General features: G+C 38.0%; 1 protein-coding gene across 15 annotated transcripts in view; it reads right to left on the reverse strand.

Annotated features, from left to right (window-relative positions):
- PARD3 (par-3 family cell polarity regulator) overlaps nucleotides 1-22,197 on the reverse strand; it is a 467,913-nt gene that overhangs the window by 178,086 nt on the left and 267,630 nt on the right. For 10 of the 15 annotated variants that reach the window (XM_087778469.1, XM_087778403.1, XM_087778478.1 and 7 more), the window contains 4 exons: nucleotides 21,893-22,021; nucleotides 17,961-17,999; nucleotides 5,339-5,527; nucleotides 4,691-4,861 (listed from right to left, as the gene is read on the reverse strand). In XM_087778469.1, coding sequence (XP_087634595.1) covers nucleotides 4,691-4,861; nucleotides 5,339-5,527; nucleotides 17,961-17,999; nucleotides 21,893-22,021 — 528 coding nt within the window. The remainder of the gene's footprint in view (nucleotides 1-4,690; nucleotides 4,862-5,338; nucleotides 5,528-17,960; nucleotides 18,000-21,892; nucleotides 22,022-22,197) is intronic. The other 5 variants (XM_087778504.1, XM_087778511.1, XM_087778426.1 and 2 more) reach the window with 1 other exon arrangement.

Raw genomic sequence — 22,197 nt, forward strand, 5'->3', positions numbered from 1 at the left:
GCAGCCAGCAGCTGTTTGCCCATACAGGCTAACCATACTAATATCACTAATTAACAGAACAAGGTGCAAGGAGCTCCAGTGTTTCTCCTTAAATCTTAGGCTCCTTGGTAATTACAAAACATATCAATCCTGAGTTAAAAATCCAAATAGCTGATGGCCATGTCTTCTGAAAACTGAGGTGTTAAATACTGGCCGTATATAAATATTAAGTCACTACTATTGTTATTCTTCACATTTTTGCCGCTGTCTGCATAACTTTGGAAATGTACCTTGAAGTCTTTTTGTGCTTATAAAGGGAAGTTGAAGAATCAACACACAACACTGATCACAGAGGGCAAGGCTGAAAGTTGAAAACATAGATTTGAACAGCATATTTCACTTTTTTGAAAGGGGGGAGAGGGAAACTTAGATATATCCAAATCCCAAATTAAATGTTTTTGTTACACTGATCTAACAGCATCCATCAAATATTCATTGTGTGATATTGTCTGGAGTGGCTGAGATATTAAACAAAGCTTTGCAAAGTTTGTAATAGTGCAGCTTACAGAATTAACTACATTACTGTACTCTGTGTAGATGTAACGCAAACAGGGGAAAACTCAGATACACAGTTTTGGCTCAGAGTTCATTCATAACTACCACTCACTCCATGCTTATATCAATATTTACTACAAGATAATTCACTTGAAAACCTGTATGGATTATACTCTATCTCCTGGTGAGTCAATGAAAATTCTTTCTACAGGCTACTCTTCAGTTCAGTAAAACCACAACAGCATAAAAATACTTTTTACCTTCTGGGAAGTTTGTGGTCTCTTTTGAGTTCACAGTTATGTAAGAGCTGCTGATGTAAATGATCTCCTCACTGCCTCTCTGAAGACAAGATAATGCTCTTATGGTGTTTATGTACATTTTTATTGTTACTGTAATTGCTTCGGAGGCTTAGCCTATAACATGAGAACTGGCGAAGCTGTATGAGAATAATGCTGGCATGAAAAAGGAGTATCAGCGGTCACTTCATGAAGTTTTGAAAGTTTCATGCTCCAGTTAAGTAGACTTTGACTTTTGAAGCCTAAGAAAGCTTTCTGACAAAGAAACAGCTCCTCTGCAGCAGATTGGAGGCAACTGTCCCTGCCTCTCTAAACCCAGGACACCAGGGGCTGAGCCGTCCTCTCTTCTAGACAGCAACCAAAACACAAAATGCACATGAAAATTCTGGTCTGAACCAGAACACAGAGAAACGGCACTCTGCAGAACCGTGCTGTCAAGTGAATTCTCCCCCCCGCCATTCTTAGGGCCGATTATGAAAATGAGTATTAAAAATAAAAGAACAGTATTCATACTACTGACTTTCTTAAAATCCAATTCAAACTCAATTTTAATGAAGAAAAAAGCAGACTGGGTTGCCTATCTATCTCAAAAGAACTCAGTTTGATTTTGCAAATGCAAAACAATTACTGGACTTGAAGCCAGGAAAAAAAAAATAGCTTGTTTTTTTGTTCTTTTTGCTGCTGTTTTTTTAACAGCCAGATAGCAAATGTTTTTATCATTCAGATGTTGAGCATAATTCTTTTTTGCATTGGCATTATCGCCCCTTGTACAGATTCCCCTGCCGAGACACTTGGCGCTGCTCCGTGGCACGGTGGGAAATCCCAGAGCACCAAGTCCTGACCGCGCACCACCGTGCAGGACTGGCCACGCCACCAGAACGGAGCGGAATGAACACTGCTGTGGGCGAGGCACAAAAGGGAATATAATGGAGCTCGTTCCACTTAACTGTAGTTCTGCAAGACTAACAAGAGTGTAAGTTATATTTTTGTCCACGAAGTGGGCACATACAATCCTGAATCAACACAGCAAAGAAATCAGTTGAACGGGATCTTTTTTGTTGCTGCTGTTATTTTATGGTGACACCTTTGGAGAACCAAAAGAGAGAGAAAAGCTTAGAACGCCAGGGAAGTACTTTCTCAAAAGGTAAACATTTCTTTTTGTCTTTAAGAAAAAACAGTAAAACCCCATTTCTGAGGAACACGCTGGTAAAAGGCGTGATTTATCAAGATGGGGTCTGCCCTTGTGATGCTTCTACTTCTAATCTGCAAGCTCCTGAATTTGCTAACAGTCAGATGTCATTTATTTTTTGTTCTAATACTAAAAATCTTTGCTGAGACTGTATAGTAGGCTGGTGGCAGCTACAGGAATATTCTAAGGGGACAGCTTGTGTCCAAGCACGTCTAAGTAATCTAAGTGGCTGAATTAAGCACAAAGTAGCTGAGGCTGCCAGGTATGGCCAATATCTGATGCTCCATGGGAAAGTGAACATCACTGCAATGCTGAGTTGTGCAGTGCTGCTCTCCAGCTGGGTCTCAGTCCACGTATCCATTACTTAGGGGCTAAGGTGACTGACTACCGGTCATACATGGTATTCAAAGAATCATAGGATCATTTAGGTTGGTAAGGACCCTTAAGAACATCGAGTCCAACTGTAAACCTAACACTGCCAAGTCCACCATTAAACCATGTCCCTAAGCGCCACGTCTACACCATACATAAATAATATTATCATAGCTTATCAATATTATATCTGATTAATAATATCTAAAGTTTAAATCTGTCCAATTCTTGAACAAGGAACTAGGGTTTAATTGCAAAATGCCAAGAAAAAGGATTCTCTCTTCACTTTTCATTTCATTGAAGTCTGGACATTGCAAGACTTTCAGAAAATCGCCTTCTTCAATACTGCCAGCTCAGCAGGTATGTCCAGGCAAGTTGTGCTTTCATCATATTAAAGTATGCGAACAGTATTGACAACGTTCTTTCCTTTGGATGAATGTGATGAAAGCAAGAATTCCTGAGAAAAAACAGTTGCAAAAATTGTTTTGCAAATATGATCACTACACCAATTATTGCATATCATCACTTTCCCAAAGTGATTATGGCTCATCTCACTAGCTTATTAAGGAGCTGGGAAAATCCACAAAAAATGGTAAAGTAGGCCCACGCCGCTCCCTCTACAGATACATTTTAGTGTATCTAAATCTGGTTCTGACATCTGTTCTTTCATCTTGGAGCACATATACTGTAGACTGAGCTGTGTCATTTTTGCCGTGTGATTTCTGCAAAATAAATTAGTGAATGTTAAGCAGACATAGGGCACGAAACTATTCTTAACTTGAGTGAGCAAAAAATCTATTGGATTTAAGGAGCAATGTCTTTGGTTCGTCATTGCTGGCTTTGCTCCACCATGTTTACAAACACTGTCTTGGTGCATTTGTTCTAGAAGACTTTCACTAAGAGTGGAGTGAACATCTTCCATACCCTTTTTGGGAGAAAAAAAAAATTCTAAACACAGAAATAGCCTAAACTATTTCACCCTTTCTATGTAGTAACATATACAATGCATCTGAAATTGTGTAGGAATAAGAAACAGTCTCCAAAGGACAGTCTGTGCTCTCTGGAGTCCGAGTTCAGAATTATGGCTAGAGCAGAACATCACTAAACATAAAAAGGGCAGAATTCCTTCAACACCAAGTGAGAAACTCGGTGCATCCAAGCTGGCTTTCTAGCACTGTGTATACATAAAAGTGTGTATGTGTATTAAAGCTGGGTATAAGCACTTAATCAAGAGGAGCTTAATACTTTCAGAGAGACTAGTGTCTTTTCAAACATGATTTTATAATATGCTATGAACTGGAATTTTTTAAAGATCAATTTTATGCATTAAAAAATAAACCATTCCCTTTCCCCCTAGGCAAGATCAGCAGTACTAAACCAATATGTACACATCACTTTTGAAGCATGATACTCAAGAAATAACATTTCCGATAAGACCTTACTGGTGTTAACAAGAATGGAAGAATGACTTTTAGATGTCTTGAGAACAGATGCTTCCCTGACCCTCCATTCAACTGCACCCTATTTAACTCAGTGCATTTCTCCAATTTGTCAAAATCATTTTGAAGTCCAATTCAGTTCTCCACAGCATCTGCAGTCCTTCTCAGCATCATATGCCCTCATATTTCTACTATATAGCATTGTTTACATTAATCTAGAAGATAAACTGTTCGAAATCATGAAAATGTTTCAAAACATCAACACAAAATACTCCAGTGGAGGAGACAGAAGCTGCAAATAGTATCAGAAAAAGAATCACCACATCGCCCTGAATTCAGTATTTCATACTTCCCTGCAATGCGGTGAAGACACAACATATTTAAAATCCAAAATAACAGAGTTATTTGCGTCAAGTTTTGCAGAATCTTTACATGGAACTTTTAAATGCTTAGATAAAATATAATAAGGAAATTCAAGAGCTCTACTCTTAATTAAAAAACTGAAAGTGACAAAGAAGCAAGTCAGTTAACACTAAGTCTATAAATGAAAGACTCAATAGACCTACATAAAAAACTCCAAGGAACAAAAATCACGTAAACAGTGGGATCCAATTACAAAATCAATATAGTTTTATTCACTGTTTCCTGTTATTCATTGATGAAAATACTCAAAAGAAAAACTTTATTGATCGGTAATAAGGTTAGCATGTCTAACACTGAAATTCAGATCATTTTGTAATTCTCTCTTTCTTTAGCTTCTCAAATATTATTTTCCAGGTCTCAGAGGAAACATGACATCTCCTAAAACACAAATACCTTAGACGTGAAAATTCCCAATCCTGATATCAAAAGCGTATTACCTCATTGCATTTACTTATTCGCCTCGCCACAATAAGCTGAATCATTCCCCGTTTGTTGCCTTCAGTCGACATGGACCTCCTTAAAGTTTCCATAGCATCTTGATTTGTTTTGCCCAATAATGATTCTCCATTTACTGCTATTAGTTGATCATTCACTCGAAGCCTGCCATCCTGGAAAAATAAAGATTATAGCTAGTTACATAAAATATGTACAAAATAAGTTTAGTCTGCTGGAGAGAGGAAAAAAACAAAAGAAAAATAATCGAATAACTATGCTTAGTCCTAATAGTTTATGGCCAAATGGACACTGGCATAATAGCTTCCATTGCAGCCATTGTAGGAAATGTCTATTGCAATTATAGATTTGCACTGCAAGCTATTATCATAACCTGTTTGCACAAATAGCATACTAATTGAACTGTACCAGAGATTGCTCATATCCTTCTCGAGAATCTGTAAAGGCTGTTTAAATCCTGGGATGCGCAAACATGTGTATCTGAGTAGAAATCTAAACGTTACCTCTGATGGTGTAATTGGAAAAAGCTAGTTACAGAGCAATCTCATTCTTCTTGAATTTGTGGTTATTTTCAAAACAGCCTTATTATGGAAAACTGAGGAAGACAAAGGTACACAGATGTTCCCTCTCACCTTGGATGCTGCTCCACCGTTAATAATGGACTTGACGAAGATTCCTAAATCGGCATGGTTTTCTTTTGACCGGTTACCTTTGACGCTCACACCAAGTCCAGCTGATCCAGAGTCATTCAGTGGAACTTCAAATGTCAGGAATTCCCTGGTGCCATCAGGCGTGAGGACAAGCTCTTCTTCTTCTGCTTTCTGTCGGGAAGATTAACATGGGATTATAGAAGAGCTTTTCTCTTTGGGAATTCTCTTCCTTCAGCTATTAGCATTAAAAAAACCCTGCTTTTAACTACAATGCCACAATATTTTCCACAATAATTATTTGAAGAAACATGCACAAATAGTGTATTTTCAACCACCTCCAGCTGATGCCTAGATTCAGAAATATGTTTGTGTCTAAGTGCTTCTCTGTCTATTAAAATAACTGAATTGTGTGTCGTTACTGAATGTGCCATTAATACCAACTCACACGTAAGCTGCCATTTCATTAGCCAAAAGAGAGCTATATCAGAAATATTTTCTTACTTGCAAACCTGCAGAATTTTAAAAATATCATCATCATCTATGGTAGCTTTGCAGTCATGGGGAGAAACTAAGTGCAAGAAAATTAAATTCCAAAATTACTCATTCACCTAATTTCGTTTAAACCTAGCTGTGTTAGGAAAAACAGAAAATTACACAGCTGAGATTTGCAACAGCACATCTCTCTGCTATTGCCAGGCTTAGCTCTGAGTGCCAATTTTCCTCTCTTTCCCAGCTCTGCTCTTCACCTCTGTCCTCATACCCACATCTTTGGTTCTTCACTGCTCTCCAAACACAGTTTTAGCCTGGCTGGGACAATCCCAGGTTTTGAACACCAGGAATTACAGTCACAGACCTGCCAGTGTCCCTGGCAAGGAGCTGCTCAGTGACACCCTTCCACACATCCAAAAGCTGTGCATGCACAGGAGACCGCCTCTCGCTTCGCCTCCTGCCGAGCTCGGGGTGGCGGCGGGCTGGGAGCGGGGGCCCTGGGGTGTCCCCACAGAGTGGTGGCACTCATGGGGGCAGCAGGCACAGGCACAGCAGCCAGGAAAGAAAATGGTCAGGCCCTGAGGAACAGTGCTTACACACAAGAGGCTGCTGCTGAAAGGAGGAACGGGAGGGACGAGCTGTTCACCAGCCCTGTCCCTTGCACTAGACATTGTCCACTTGTCTCTGACCGTCTTTCAGCTATAACAAAGGGTTATAATAAAGTTATAACTTTAACCACTTTCGGTTATAATTTTATCAATGAAAGAAAAAAGTCATGCCCTTAAAGGCAATTCTCTGCAGCGGGCCCAGTGTCTGGCCTCCAGAAAGATGCTCATGAACCCAACTGTGCTATTTTTTTCTCACCCATGTGAAGGAGAAAGAGTAAGAGACTTTCCACCAGAAGGTGCACAGTAATGTCCAACAGTCAGCAGTTCTTCTCTGGAAGAATTAATCTGGCCAATTTTTTTCACAGCCATAGCAAATGCATCACCTCCCTCACTGACACTGATTTTATACCGACTTTTCCCACATCACTCTGATCTATTTGCGAAGCTCACTCCTCCTATTTTTCTCCTACTCCCAGATACTCAGAGCAGGACAAAACACATGAGAAGTTAATGTGTGCCTGCTGAGCCATCCCTGTTTCTTAAGACCTGACGAAATGCAAAGCTGACAGGCTCTTCTGAAATCCAAACACAGACTACAGCAAAGATGGATGTGAAAGCCATGTGGAGTACAGCAGACTGAGATGATCAATTTGGGAACAAGCATGGAAGTTGTGTCACCATTGACCTAGAAATGCAATGCGAAAATGTCACATGGGAAGGCAGGCAGGCAGGCTGCTGAGAGAACCAGAACAGCCGAGGGAAGAAAAACAGGAGCTCTATCTTTTCCCACTTTGTTAAAAGCATGAACCTTAACGTGTTCACCAGCCCTTTCCCTTGCATTAGACACGATTGCTTGTCTCTGACCATCTTTTGTTTATAACAAAGCATAATGCTTCATCAATTAAAAAAAAAAATTAACACCCCCTATCCAAGTGCCATAGCTAAGCTGGCTCACTTATGAATCCCATTATCCAAATGCATCTCTTGGCCATGCAAATCAGTATGATCCGTGCTAGCTGTCAGGAATGGAAAGGTGCACAGCATCCATGGAAAAAATACTGGATCTAAGAAACACTTCCCAAATCGTGGGAAAATTACAACCCTAATTTTCCTTTTTGGGTCACGAAAGCACTAGTTACAGCATACATTTGAGAGGCATCTTTTGTCACGTGGCTGCAGAATAAAACAATCTGAGACAGATGGACGTTTTGGTTTCTGTAACACTGATCACTCTCATATTCCTTAATAAATAGTAGGAATAAAAGCTTGCGAGCCAAAAGGGAGATAAAGCCAAGGCAGGATGTATGGGTAATCCAAGGAAGCAAATAAGCTTATTGGATTTTTCTTTACTACTGTTATCATAAAATTACAGTCAATGCCTCCCCCCCAAGTATTTTCTAATGTTCTAAAAAATATGCCAGAACTTCAGCCACAGCCATCTCCCTTCCAGGGCACAGAACTAAACTGCTTCCCTGTACAGCCCGTCCCCATCGGGTGCGCTTCTATATGTCAAAGGGTCAATTGGAGAGAGCATCTCAGTAAGGGTCCCCAAGGACTGGGCTAATGGTTTCCATGCCACTTCTCTTCAGCGAGACCAAAGAGCTGCATTATCAGCCTCCGCATTACTCTTACTGTGAGTCTTCTGCTTGCTTGTTTCCTACAGTCTTAAAAAAGGAAAAGATCTAATGCTAATAGTGGGCTACAGAGTGTGGAGGTGATACTTAAGGCCTAAACCCAGAACAAGCTTCTCCTTAGCAGCTGCACATGAGTGAGTAGATCATGCATGTGAAAAAATGAGAAACAGCAGCCTCAGCACTGGAACAGAAGTAGCGAAGCCATCAGAAAATTGCTCAACTCATCCAAAGAAACAATTACCATTACTGGGCTAAGGCTAAATTGCTTTAGGGACTTCATTAGGCATCCACAGCTTTTTTCAACTAAGGCAGCTTGTTTCACCACCATACCTGTGTCTACAATTTTAGGGACGTGAGAAGCCTTTTGCCCTCTAGAATCTGTGTGTCATCTGTCAGTAATGCTTGAATTAATCTGCTTGAATGTAGATTTTAAAAAGAGAAAGCGATAGAGGAAGCAAACATTTCTTTTTGATATCCCACAATTTTTCCTAAGAATACTTAGGAGAAAAATGTGGCTTTTGGGAATAACTGAACCATTAAGATTCAAGGGCTATGGATATGAAAGTACCACTCCAACATCTGTGCCACATCATGATACCAAAGAAGGTCTTACTATATATGATATATTGAATATCACTTCTACATACAAACCTTGGAGCAGAACCATATAGTGATCAGGAACCTCTAAGCATGTCATAAAGGAGCCATTCTCAGAGAAATACGCAGGAAGATTTTAGCCTGATACCAGAATATATTGAACCAAAGTTATAAAAACAAAAACAAATAAACAAACAAACAACAAAACCTCAGATTGGCTGGACCCTTTGTTCCCCAAAGCCCTTTAGAATACAGAAACATTGCATGTACAGCAACTCTCCCCAATCAATTAAATATCAGCCATTACAAAAAAGTAAAATTTGCACTGCAATTGTGTTGAACATTAAGTACCTAAATGTAACAAACCATAGAAATTCCCTAATACATCCATGAGACAGCATAAAAATGCACAAAAATCTAAAATGCAGCATTTAAAAATTTCAACTGAGAACACAATCACTTCCTAATTGCAATAACTTCCATTTGATCTTGATATACTCTAAATTAACAGCTTCGCTATGTCAATCAAACACCTCAACACTATTTTCATGATTAGTTGATCTGTGGGAGAAATTTATTCCTTCATATACTTTGACAGGCCAGCAGTAAACATGCAAGCAAAATTATGTACTGTGAGCCCTGAACAACGAAATTCAACTCCCTTAAGATTTTTCACACACTATGTCCAAAACAATTAACAGGAGAACAATATTTTGTTCAGACAGAGTCTGCTGAAGAAAAGGTCATCTGAAATGACTTCAGCTGGATGAATGAAGCTGCTCAAGTATGTAATTTGTAATAAAAATTCGATTGGTGATAAAATATGTAGGTGACTTTTTTTGCTTCAAATTCATACTTAGCATCAATTTATGCTAAATGACATTTGAGGTAAGTTTTTCACTTTTTAAGTACAACATAACTATATCATAAATTTAAAGATAAACTTCCTGACTAGAGCAAACTTATGGCCATGCTTTGATACGTACGGAGATTAAAAAAAGCCACTGGATAAACAGGAGGGAAATTATTTTTCTCTTCTGCATAACATTGGTTTCTGATCTGATCATAAAACCTGATTTAATTTTATAAACATTAAAATGGACCTTGACACTAGAAGTGCAGTAAGTCTATTTCATCATGTCAGTAACAGCATCTCCTCCTTATCCTTTTATGTTTTAAATACTATGAAGAAATTTCTTGCTTGGGACTTCTTCCTTCTATAAAATCTCATCAGGGTTCAGCTGGTGAGTAAGCAGCATGAGAGGAGTGAAAAAAGAAACCGAATAGCAAAGAAAAACCTCCTCCCACCTAACGGGGGAAGCGATTTTCAATCAAGTTGGGACAAGTTTCCAAAGTGGCTCGCTGCAGCTACAAATCCAGCTGCATTCTCTCCAGCGAAGTTCATTCCCTTGCAAGCTTAGGCATGCTGTCTTCTCAGCTGCTACTAAGCCACTGAAACCTGTCTGCAAGCTACTTTGTGATTATGTATAGGGAAAAGAAATAAGCTAATCATGGGACTCCCAGGAAAAATCCAGGGCACTCCTGTTGTCTTTCACAGAAGCAATAACGAAGTTCTGTATCCCCACTCTTAGAGGGTAACCTGTATTTCCAAGTTATGTATATAACACACATGAAAACATTTACAGGGCTCTTGCATGCACACGCATATGCATGTTCATATACAACCACACCCTTATAGGATGATGGAATTCACATGATGAACTATGTAACTACAGCACAAACCCTACCTACGGCCTCCAATGACCCCACCTACACTATTCACTTTCCCTGCCCCCAAATCCTGTTGTGTCCAGCCTTCTAACGTCAGAGCCCTAAGCTTGTCAGCCTCTGTTTAATTATTATTTTGTTAACCTATCAACCTTTTGCCTCAAAAATGGATCTTCTCTCTTTCGAATTTGTCCGGACTGAAAATCTCAAGTTCTTGAAAGATGAGTTTGAAGTCCCATGGACGTTAAGAGCTCGGTCTAGGAAGTGTAGGCTAGCAAAGTAAAAGTACTAGAATTTGCAAATTCCCAGGTTTAGTCATTTGGTTCCAATAATGGGGAATTCCAACCTAACGCCACAGTCTTTTCCAGGATATTTTTAATCTTTAGAAGATTTTAATATAGAATTCGTTATTCTTTCTCACAAGGCACTCATGATACTAAGGAATCATAACTCCTATAATCATGGGACTCCCAGCAAAAATCTAGTGCACTCCTGTTTTCTTTCACAGAAGCAATTAATAAAGCTCTGTATCCCCACTCTTAGAGGGCAACCTGTATTTCCAATAAAATTTGTCTCAGTATTATCATAACAAAATAAATTAATATAACAAAATAAAATTCTTATTTTAAAACATGCAAGATATATGCAAGAGAGGAGATTTCACTTAGCTATTGTGCAAAAACATTCTCGACATAAGAGATGACTCAAATTGTTTTGTTCTTCAAGTTAGGTGGGTGACACTGCTGTCATATCAGGCCACCTTCTAAACTGAGGTACACCACAAGATGATGACTCTCACTGTTATCATATGCCATCACATACACAAATGTAGAACACATAAATCGAGCAGCTCTAAGGAAGCAAAACAGCATCTGTGGTCAACAACTGTCTTGTGGGGGTGTTGTTTAGTACTTATAAAAATGCAGATGTATTACTGCTAGAGGTACTGAAAACAGAGCAATGTAGGTGGCCTGTAACACACCTCTCCAACTTCAGTTGAGGCCTCTCCTGAGGAGGAACAACTGAGAGCTGATGCATCCTGCCGTGGGTAGGCATTAAAGATAAATATAACTACAGCAGCTCATTCAGATTTAAAACTGGACCTCTGGTAGAGAAGAGCCTGCCTACCGATCCAATAGTGAGACGCACACTCCAACCCGGTCTCCTCCTGAAATACAAGGCCTTTTATTTTTTTTATTTTTTTTTTTTTTTAATCAAACAATCATGTGTTGTATTCAGGTTATAAGGGCCTAAAGTGTCTCCTTACCTAGTTATAAAATGATATAGGGCTTAAGCCAACTAAACAACTACAATTCTTATGCTTGCTTTCTTTTTCTAACTCTTCCTAGTTTAAGTATTTTAATATCTCCCATATGTTAGATAAACACTAATGAATCTTATTTGCACGTATACACTGAGACTCATTATTCATATTAGCTAAGTTAATATGTCACATCTGGCAAAGACTGCACTCTTGTTCAAATCAAACAGCAGCTGCTAAATATCAAAAACTAAATTTGAATTCTGAGATTTTATGGGAAATGTGGTCTGCTTTAATTTTAACCCCATCAAGGAAAAGTTTTTTGCATATTTTATGTGTATTAACTTTGGTACATATTTACATGCAGAAATGCTAGCTCATGAAAATACTGCAAAACAGGCCTGTTACATTTCCAGTTATGTCCCTTTTAAGGATTTAATTTAATATCAAAAAACATGTTCCACATTCAAAAATGTCTTCAGTTTAATGTTTTTGATGGATTAAAAAATGGTTTAGGAAAAAATTAAATGTTTTCCAAAGCTCAAAACTTCTAGCATGTGATTTTCATTTAGTATGAAAATCAAAGCTTTGCAAAAGCCCATATTTAAGTGCATCCACATGTTTGTTATTCATCTCTATAAGGCGGCCATTGCTTGTCTATGCTAACATTATTCTCCCTAATGCTAACACTCTGATCTGGCCTGTCGTAGAAACTGGTTTAAGCAGTTGAGATTCTACATTTCAAATCAACTGATCGGACTGCTAAAAATATTTTGTTGGTTATGCATCTCAGAACTTCACACAGGGCCTAGTCTGTGTCCATCACCATAATGACTGTACTTTATTCAGGCCAACATACCCTGCTCCAAACTGTCGTTCCTACTCAAACTTTGTGCTCCTACTATACGTTCTGAAACAAATAGGCAATTGTAATGCTAACCCCATCTCTTCACAAGGGTTATCCTAGAGAAGTGAAAACCAAGGGATTAGATACACAGCAGGTGCCTGCTCTGCCAAAGAAGCCTATAAAGCTACAGCTCTCTGCACTATCCCTTGTTCAAGAAAAACTTCAATGCCCAGCACACTAATGACACAGCTCCCTAAAAATCTTTGTACTTCTCACTGGCCTATTGGATGTACAGGACCTGAAAGACTAAAGAAACAGATAGAAAGTGTCTGGGAAAGCCAGACAGAAAAACAAAGTTGAAAGGGATATAATGCCTTTGTAGAAGTCCACAGCAACACATTCCACATGAGGCAGTGCCCGTACAGGGCACTGGGACTGACCTGTGCCTTACTCCTACTTCTGCTGCAGACTTTCAAGGCAACCGTGGCAAACTATTTCATCTCACTATTCTCCCTGGACTTAATAGCAAGGAAGAATCAACACCAAAAGTCTAAAGCCAACAGTGCAATAAAACAAGCTTTGCACACAACCAATGAGTTTTCAGAGGCTTAAAGAGGAATTTTAAGCAACAATGTGAACTTTGTACTCACCCAAATTAGGCCAAGTGTTTGAAAGAACCTGATGACCCTACTGCCTGTGCTAGCAGATGACCAACTAAAGGACCTGGGGGCCCCTTTCAGTCTCACACCCTGTATCTGTTGTTTGAATTGCAAACACCTTACACAGTTGTCTCTTATTATCCAAAATAACGTAAGGTCGGTATGTAGGAAATAGTATAATAATGGCCAGTGATCCGTTTCTTATGCCACAACTTTATTAAAACTCTAATCTGAAACCACTTAAAATAGCACTAAAAAAGGCTTTTAAAACATTGTAATCACCCTTGTGCCTCACACCATTAAAAGACAAAAAGGTATAAAAATAATCAGCACCAGTTATTTGCAGTACTCCTAAACACCATGGAGGAAATAACAGCATCAGCTTAATCATCAGCCAAACCTCTCCTCTCTTGAGAAAGTCATTCTGTATCTAATGATATCAGCACTGCTGTTGGTGTAGGCTGATATTAGTCAACGTACGATCTTGACTCAATTTTTAGACATTTGGATCACCTATTGCAACAATGGAAGCTGATGAAGCTCTAAACTGTTCTCCAAAGAAGGTTCTGTGTGAAGGAAGAGTTGCATCAACTGAATGGTACAAAGATGCCATAAAAGCTGAAGTTCTATGTAAGCGCGAAATATGAAGTGGTGGCAACTTAACTTACCATTTTTGAGAAACAGCTATGGACACATACCCAGTGACTACATATCTTGAAGTAACACAAACCGCTTTTCACCAAAAGTAAAAAACAAACACAGACGCACTCAGGACACCACCATCTTAAAGCTCAACACTGACAGCGCTTTTTTCCCCAAGATTAAGCTCCAAGAATTTTCCATCCATTAAGCAATATAAATTATGTCTTTCTAGGCATTTGCTAGTATATCTCTCGTATTCAGAACACGAAAAGTTGCAAACAAAAAGCATACAAAAATAATTATGCATTAGTTCTTACAAAATGCCTCTGACCACAGTGGTATCACCCCATTCCTACAGGTGACGAATTTTTGCATATAAAGTGTAGCTAGCTAATTTACTCAGGATGACATAGAAAAGTCTATGGCAAGAACAGCAACTGAAGCCAAAAAATGCTGATAGGTCTAGCCACGACATTATCCTTGGATTCCGAAAGAACACGGTGATGATAATGAAATTTAGATAATAACAGGAGTATCAGATGTTTGAGTTCAGAAGAAAATAAAAAGCACTCCCATTTGCAATTTCTATCAGGGCTGCTAAACATTTGTATATCGTTCCAACACACCAACCGCTCTTGTTATGTCACTGTTACGAATCCTGCACTCACTAAAATTCGTAACATTCTGCTCACTCACAGGACTTTGACAGAAAAACAAATGAGAAGAGAAAACTGAAGCATTCCCATGCTGCTGGGTGCAACAATCATGAAATGAAATCCTGATTCCTAACTTTGAATCTCTTTTTACCAATAGACAACACTCCCTAGAAAATACTTACATATATGATAATTATTATTTTTCTAGCATTACGCTTACATGAAAGTTAACTTGCCAGTTTGAATTCCGAAAACAAACAGCGAATGACAATTGTAAAAGCAAAATATTACTGAAACACTATTGACTTTCAAAGAGTATGAGGAAAAATTAATTGGCAGATGTTTTACATAGCATAATTAACAGTTCATTTCAACGCTCTGTAACAAGATTAAGATAATTATGCTTAGAAACAGAAATGTAATAATGATAAATTACTAGTTTTCATATTACGGTCAATCTCCTACATTCCAAATAATCACCATGTTTTGAAATAGGTGCATCTGTTCCATGTTGTCATCAGCTATACAAATGGTACAAACTCGAGGCTGGGTGAAACAATCTTTCAACCGAGAAACAGGAGATTTCCTTGCTTCAGGAGTAAACGGAGCGCCTGTTCTGTTCGTCAGCAAAACAGAAGGTAAAAACAGCAGTACTGTTTTCACCAGGGCACAGTTACTGGATAGAAGCTGAAGTTGCATTAGCAATTTGCATTTCTTATGGATAACTGGAGAGCAAAGCTTAAATTCTGCGAGTTTAGCAAGTTACAAAAACTCCTCATATGGAAGTTCAAGAATGAGAATATGAGAATCTGTATTCTGTGGTGGTGTGCAAAATATGAAGTCATATGCTTTCCTATATGGGTAGTAAGAAATAACTCTCTCAAGGATTTCAGGCCACAAATAAATTAAGAAAAAGCTAATTTTCAAGGTTTTCTTTTATTATATCTATGAAGATTCTACGTACTGCATCCAAGCACCACAATATTAGTGTAAACCATTTCAAAGCAATAGTTACATGAATGTAACCCCCAAGTGTTAATAATGTGTTGATAAATTAGGCTTTATATTTTGGGGTCTACATATAAATTCTATTTCAGGCCTTCCATTTTCAAGGGTTTTTTCTTTTTTAATTTCAAAGGTGTGTTTTTCTTTTATTTCCCCACAAAGACATAACAACAAAAAAACCTCCACAACCATTTTGCCTTTATATTTAAAATAGGCTTGTGTTTCACCTCTCTCTCACTTCTATAGCTTCACTGCTTTCATCATGCTTTTTTTGTTGTTTTTTTCTTTGTTTTCCACTATCAAGTCCTTGACACTTGGAGACTAAAACCTCGCAACTAACAGCACAAAGATCAGGGCAGGCTCAGAAATAGAAATTGCAAGACTAGAAATCTCAAAGATTTGGAAAGTAGACAGAGGAGGAATTAATAGGGATTGAGGCAGAACCAAGGAGAATAAAGGAAAGCAATGAAAAATACTTTCAAAAATAATAATTAAAAAAAAAAGTGTGTGACTGTATTATTAATGTGCAGCCGAGGAAAAATAGTTCTGTAGAACTGGAGTATCACACTTATCCAAAGCAAAGTAGATTGGAAGAAGGAAGCTAAGTGCAAAAGCATTGTGCATTACAAATGCCCACTGGCACCTTTCATGTTTAGTCCATTTTTTATTCCCACCCTGGAGCAGGCAAATTTAAAAACACCTATTGTTCCTACTATTGATCACTGTTGCTCTGAGCCTCCAAATAAATAACAAAAAAATCCCACGCTATAATGAGCGAAAAACCCGAGACATTACGCAAAAAAACATTTTTGCATTGGCTAGCTTTGTAGCTTCATTCCCTCGCTAACCAAATACATTTCCACGTTTCCCAATTCACTTCCTTATTTCCAAGGCTTGCTAGGGCTTTCTGGCTGGTTTTTCAGAAATGCCTAGCTACTCAAACACTCCCTGTCCCTCTTGCATAATCTCCTGGTTAACAAGCAATTTTTAGCTCACATCTATAGATAACAAATGAGAGATCCTTATTTTCTATTGGTCTTTTCTTAGATGAAGTCAGGAAGTTGATCAGAAAAATCGTAGAGAAAAGATTTCACCATGGAATTTGGTACAAAATATTAACTTTGCAATATATAAAGCAATTGCTCATCTAAACACCCTATAGGCAATCTGCCTAATCTTAATGAGGTTTTGGGGCAGAATTTCAACTCCTAAAGCCAGGACACTTTTATAAGGCTGCACCCACAAATTATTTTCAATTGTATTCAATTACAGGCAGAAATACTGTCCTGGGCTTTGATCTTTGACCTCCTTACGTATCAGCAGTACATGGTAAGAAACTATGAAGATAAAAACATACAAGCACTAATGAGATGTACTAAAAATATACTGTAAGGCACATCTGAAACAATGATACACCCAGAATTTTGCAGAGCCCTTATGCAGATGACTTTCAGACTAGAAGGACATCAAAAGACAGAGGGATAAAAGTGAATATTGCCACATTCAACCCAAACACCCATTTTAGCAGTTACATTCCATTGGCCTGAAACATTAATAGTATCAACCAATGTACCCTAGACTATTTCACTGAGATGGCTCTTACATCTCTTTACCTAGGCTTGACTTGCTTTTTATCCCAGACACCATCTCACCATTGCTGGTAAGGCATTCTGAATCACCTAGACAAGTTTTTTCTGTTTTTCAGCAGCCTAACTAACTTCAAATCCCAGCATGAATCCTCTTAATTTCTCCATAATCTAATTTATTGTTTAATTTTTAACTAGGTACTTAATTGAATGGAGTTTCTTGAAGTATGTTTTAACTAAGATACAGTATACCTTTAGGGTAATATATTATTGTTGTCTCCTCTGTTAATATTTCATAAAATGAACCTTTTCTTTTAGAAAAACTTTTTACATGTATTAGTATGATCCTGTTCCACTGACTAAAATGAGGTATGTAAACAGTATCCAACCTCAACATACAGCCTCACTGACACATCACACACAAACCCATTACAGCCTTCAAAGGGTTAAACTTCAAACTACTTCCTTATAAATTCTTAATAACTAACAAACAGTGGTTTGCTATGAGGATATAACTGAGACTTAAATCCAAACTGCCTAACTTCTGTGTTTGTATCTCAGGTATCATTCATATAATCACAATTTAAACAATTAGTTTCGACAAGTAACCCAGACTAACAGTTTACTCTTACCATTCCAACTTTAGGCCTTTGGCTGTGTATAAAAGATGTAATTTCAAATAGCAGTTGAATGTACATAATAATTGAATTGTATATAATATTCAAACAGTATTTGAAATTACATTAAAAAACACATTTAAAATGTAAAGCTAGAGAGAGCCATCTACAGTATGTAAGGTGAAAGGAGGATCTGTGAAACTTTGATGGAGAAGTGCCATATCAATTTTAAAACATTTGGGAGTCTTCCAGTATGGAAAAGACAAAGCTCTTACCGTTTCCTTTGGAATTTGTGACTGGCTTTGTTCTGCATTCTAAAGGAAGTAAAAAAAATAAATAAGAACACGACTACATACGACATATACTATCTATCAGCAGGGGGATAAACAAAGAGCTCTAATTCTGATGTGAAGTGGTAATGGAAAAATGAAGGGTGTCCATCACACTCCCTGATTCAAATTTGTCAAAACAAGCACTAATGAGAGGTGAACAAAAATAACCTCCAGCGATCTTAGGCCAGCACACCTGACTGTATCTGGCTACGAGGGAGGTGCCTATCTGGCCGAGTAAGGATCACAGCTGCTTGCACCATTTTCTGGCTGGTGGAACGTTCTTGTCAGGGATGTTCTCCCCTGGCCTTTCCCTTCTGCTTTGAAGGCTTCAAAGAATGACCTCAGCAGTCCAGATGAACCCTTCCAAATATTTTAAACAAGTACCTATTTTTTAAAACATCCATTCTCATTTTAACAAGGGACTCCCCTTTTGGGTGTGTTCGGATGCACCAGAACTACAGCACAGGATATCCCAGGACAGGAGGGTGCTTTCAGTCCACCACAGATGGGACCCTCCTATAGCTTGCATTCCTCACTTGTGTCTCAGGGCACATAAGGCAAACATACATCATTGGAAAACCTTTCTGCATCCCCCAACCAATCCTGCAAACACATGTAAGGAACTATTGCTCTTCCAAGCCCATGTCCACCCATATTAAAACACCTTTGAGCACCCAGGAGCCACCTTGCTGCTGGCTGGATGATGGCCTTCAGGCTAACAAGCTATTTCTTTCCACTCAGCTGGGCCAAAATGAAACGCTAGGGTTTACTGGACTTTTTGCTTTGGGCTGTTTTGCAGGAGATTCAAATGATTAAGCACAAAAATGTGGTAGTCAAGTAGTAACAAAAACATCCAGTTAGCTTTAACCTACAGCTAACAACCAATAAGAAAAAAAGATGAAGGAGCCAACTACCAGGAACATGTAAAGGACCTACATGTACCAATGGGCGTATTAACTTGTAGGGTACAGGAGACTAACTCTGCCAGCCAGTCTCTGCCGATACTGAGAATTCAGCTCAAAAGCTAAATAACCCAAGTCAATCCTTCAGTGGATTCACATACATAGTCAGTACCAGGCTCTAAGAAAATCCTTCCCAGCAAGTTATGTTTGGTTATGCGAGGTAACTACTGTACAACAGGAGCTCTACTTAACCAGAGTAATCCTCCCTCCTTCCTTTCACAAAGGAAGAGGGCAGGGAGGGAAGATTTTTTAAGAGACAATCTGCCTCACACCGATGCAGACAAGCCCTAATGTATTACCTATCTGGCATTAGGTTAACTCTGGAAGCAATAAAATGCCTGGTATTCTGGAGAAGCATAATCATTCTTTGAGATCTCACTGGTTAAAGTTGACTCCTACCAATTTGATTTTATCCCTGCATCCACGTTTTACTCATTTTTACCATGATTTGTATAGAAGCTGCTGCACTGGATGATGGTTATCCATCACACACACACCCCCTAACCTGACAACACAAACTACAAAGATCCCCTACTAACCTATACGGGCTCAACTTAACATTCCTGTAAGTTTTAGATACGGCTACACATTTTCGTAGGTCCCTTCCAGACAATAATGGCAACATACATCAAAGACATTAAACTCCACAACTCTCCTGAAAGTTTATTATCTTCATTTCACTTATAAAGAAACCCAAGGATAAGTAACTTTTCAAAAGTCATTCAACAAGCCATAACCCAAAACATAAAATCCAAACACCTCTTTTATTGGGATTACTATCTGTATAAATGTTGGCAAATATAAAATGGTTTCAATACTGAGTGCTTTTCAGCAAGCAACAGCAAGTCCTGCACTTTATGAGATGGATAATATCAAATAGCATGATTTCATGCATACCGTTTCTGAGACACGTCTCATTCAGTTAATATTTAAAACATACAAATGAGAAAATATGACAGAAATAGGGGAAGGATGCAAAGACAAATTGTCCCTAAGTGGCCAAAGAAGGTTTGCATGTGAAAAAGATGACCTGACATGATTTCAGATCATTCCCCTCCCTCCTTCAATATTAATTTTTTTTTTTTTTTTGTACATAAAGCTAGTAAAAGACAACAAGAGGAGCTGGTCAAAAAGACTTTTTTTTTTTTCTTTTAAGATTATTTCTTACCAGAAAAGAACGAGCAGCCCTTATGATGGGTTTTAGTTCAACACCTTCCCCAGCAATTCTGCTCCTGCTCTTTGACAGCCGTCAGCAGAGCACACCTAACATTTCTTCATGTCAAAATGCAAACAAACAAATCCTTACGCTACAGAGGATCATCACACACACGTACTGTCAGATCCTCACAATATAATTTGTTCAACTGGAGCTGCAGAAACGTACACCAGTTCCGATCTCTCTGACTACATAGCGCAGAGCCCACCTACTACCTGACACAGCCACGATGAGCTCTGGCTTTCCTATGCTGATGCTTGCCAAAATAGCTGAGAGTACCGCCTGAGCAGCGGCAGGGAGGCTACTGAGGTTGAACTCATTTAAAGGGGCTGCTTTGCTGTTATTTTTAAAACTAAAACAAGTATTACTATGGTTAAATCTCTACCATACTCACATCATATCTCTGTTTACAATTATTTAAACAAAATACTGTGTTAAATTATGCATTATAATTTCCTCATTTTAATACAGAAATAATATACACATTAAGACATTTTCTTACTTCTAAGTTTATTTAGAAAACTTTAAAAGCATTTTCATTCACCTTTATGTAAGATAGCAATGCTGTGAAAATTACATCATAGGAACTTATAAACAGGTTGCTTTCACAGTTCCAGCAATAAGGTAGGGCATAACATGATTTCAAATTGTTGATTTCTCTTCATTTTATGACAACTTTCACTTCAGTACCTGAAGTCATGTTCCAAGAATATTAAGGTAAAAGTGTGGTTCATTTGCAGCCTTCCCTGCCACTTTGACTTCCTAGGTTTAATTGTGGTTTTGAAAAGTAAAAGGCTAACATTAAAAGTCTTGAAATGGCCAAACAAAAACTCATTCTCTTTGCATTCCAAATAACACAAATCCAATAGAAAAATGAAGCAATCTATGCATCATACTAAATGTCACTTATTTTTGTCTATCTTCTCATGATAATGCAGCCAAATAAGTTATTTTTAGAGCTATATATAGCTATGATAATACAAATAATAAATAACTTCAGCAGTTTAATTGAATACAGAACAAAGTAAGACTGCTGCCTTCACAGTCTACCTTTTCATAACAGAAATTATCTTGTATAATTATCAGAGAAATATCTGTATACACTATGCAAGTGGAGCAGGTACAGTATGAAACATCATTTCATTTCCATTTCATGTAAATTCCTCAGAAACATTTTCTGAATTACCCTGCTAGATTAATAACTGCAAGGTTTCCATTCCACAGAGATTGCATTTATATTCAAAAAAGGCTACTATTTCTTATATATTCCACTTTTTGATAGAAAGGTATTTACATATCCTGTTTTGGCATAATATTATGTCCTCTAAAATATTTTAGTGAGCAGGTAGTGGGACAAATGGCAGGCTTTCAAACATAGATTTGTCCATATGAAAGAGATGAAATAATCTACTTGTCTGCATGCATCCAAATAAAGTCCATCCAATAGCTTCTTCTATAATAAACATTTTCACTCAAAATAAAACTCTCACTTATACATTATTAACAAATATTTAATTCCAACAGCAGATCTCAAAGATAATAAAAAACATTCATGTAAAATGTTCTAAATAAAGCAAAATAACTGGGGTTTTTTTCTTATATTCAGTGCTGGCCACGCATGTTTACTAGCAGGTGACAAGATCAAATCATTTGCTCATACTCATCTAAATCTCTTAGCTGCTCTCTATTTTACGCACCAGTTCCCTTGGATGGAATGTTTCTTCCTGTCGAAAAATCAGAAGGCCGACGGTCCCTCCCATCTTGGTGCTTCGCAGCAAGGACACAACTTCTTCTTGAGTTTTTCCTGTTAAATCAACTCCATTTACCTGTGACAAAGGAAATATTAGAAATCGATAAGATTCCAAAACAGAAAAAACAGTAGACATCCATAATCAATCAAATCAATCAAATCAATCCAATCAATCAAATCATAATCAAATCAATCCAATCAATGTGTGATCCAAAACTGGTCCCGTTTCCACATGCCTTGGTGTTATACGTA

This window comes from Nipponia nippon, unplaced genomic scaffold (assembly GCF_047370975.1).
Source record: "Nipponia nippon isolate SJK-2023a ecotype South Korea unplaced genomic scaffold, ASM4737097v1 scaffold_1, whole genome shotgun sequence".
NCBI classification, from domain to species: Eukaryota; Metazoa; Chordata; class Aves; order Pelecaniformes; family Threskiornithidae; genus Nipponia; species Nipponia nippon.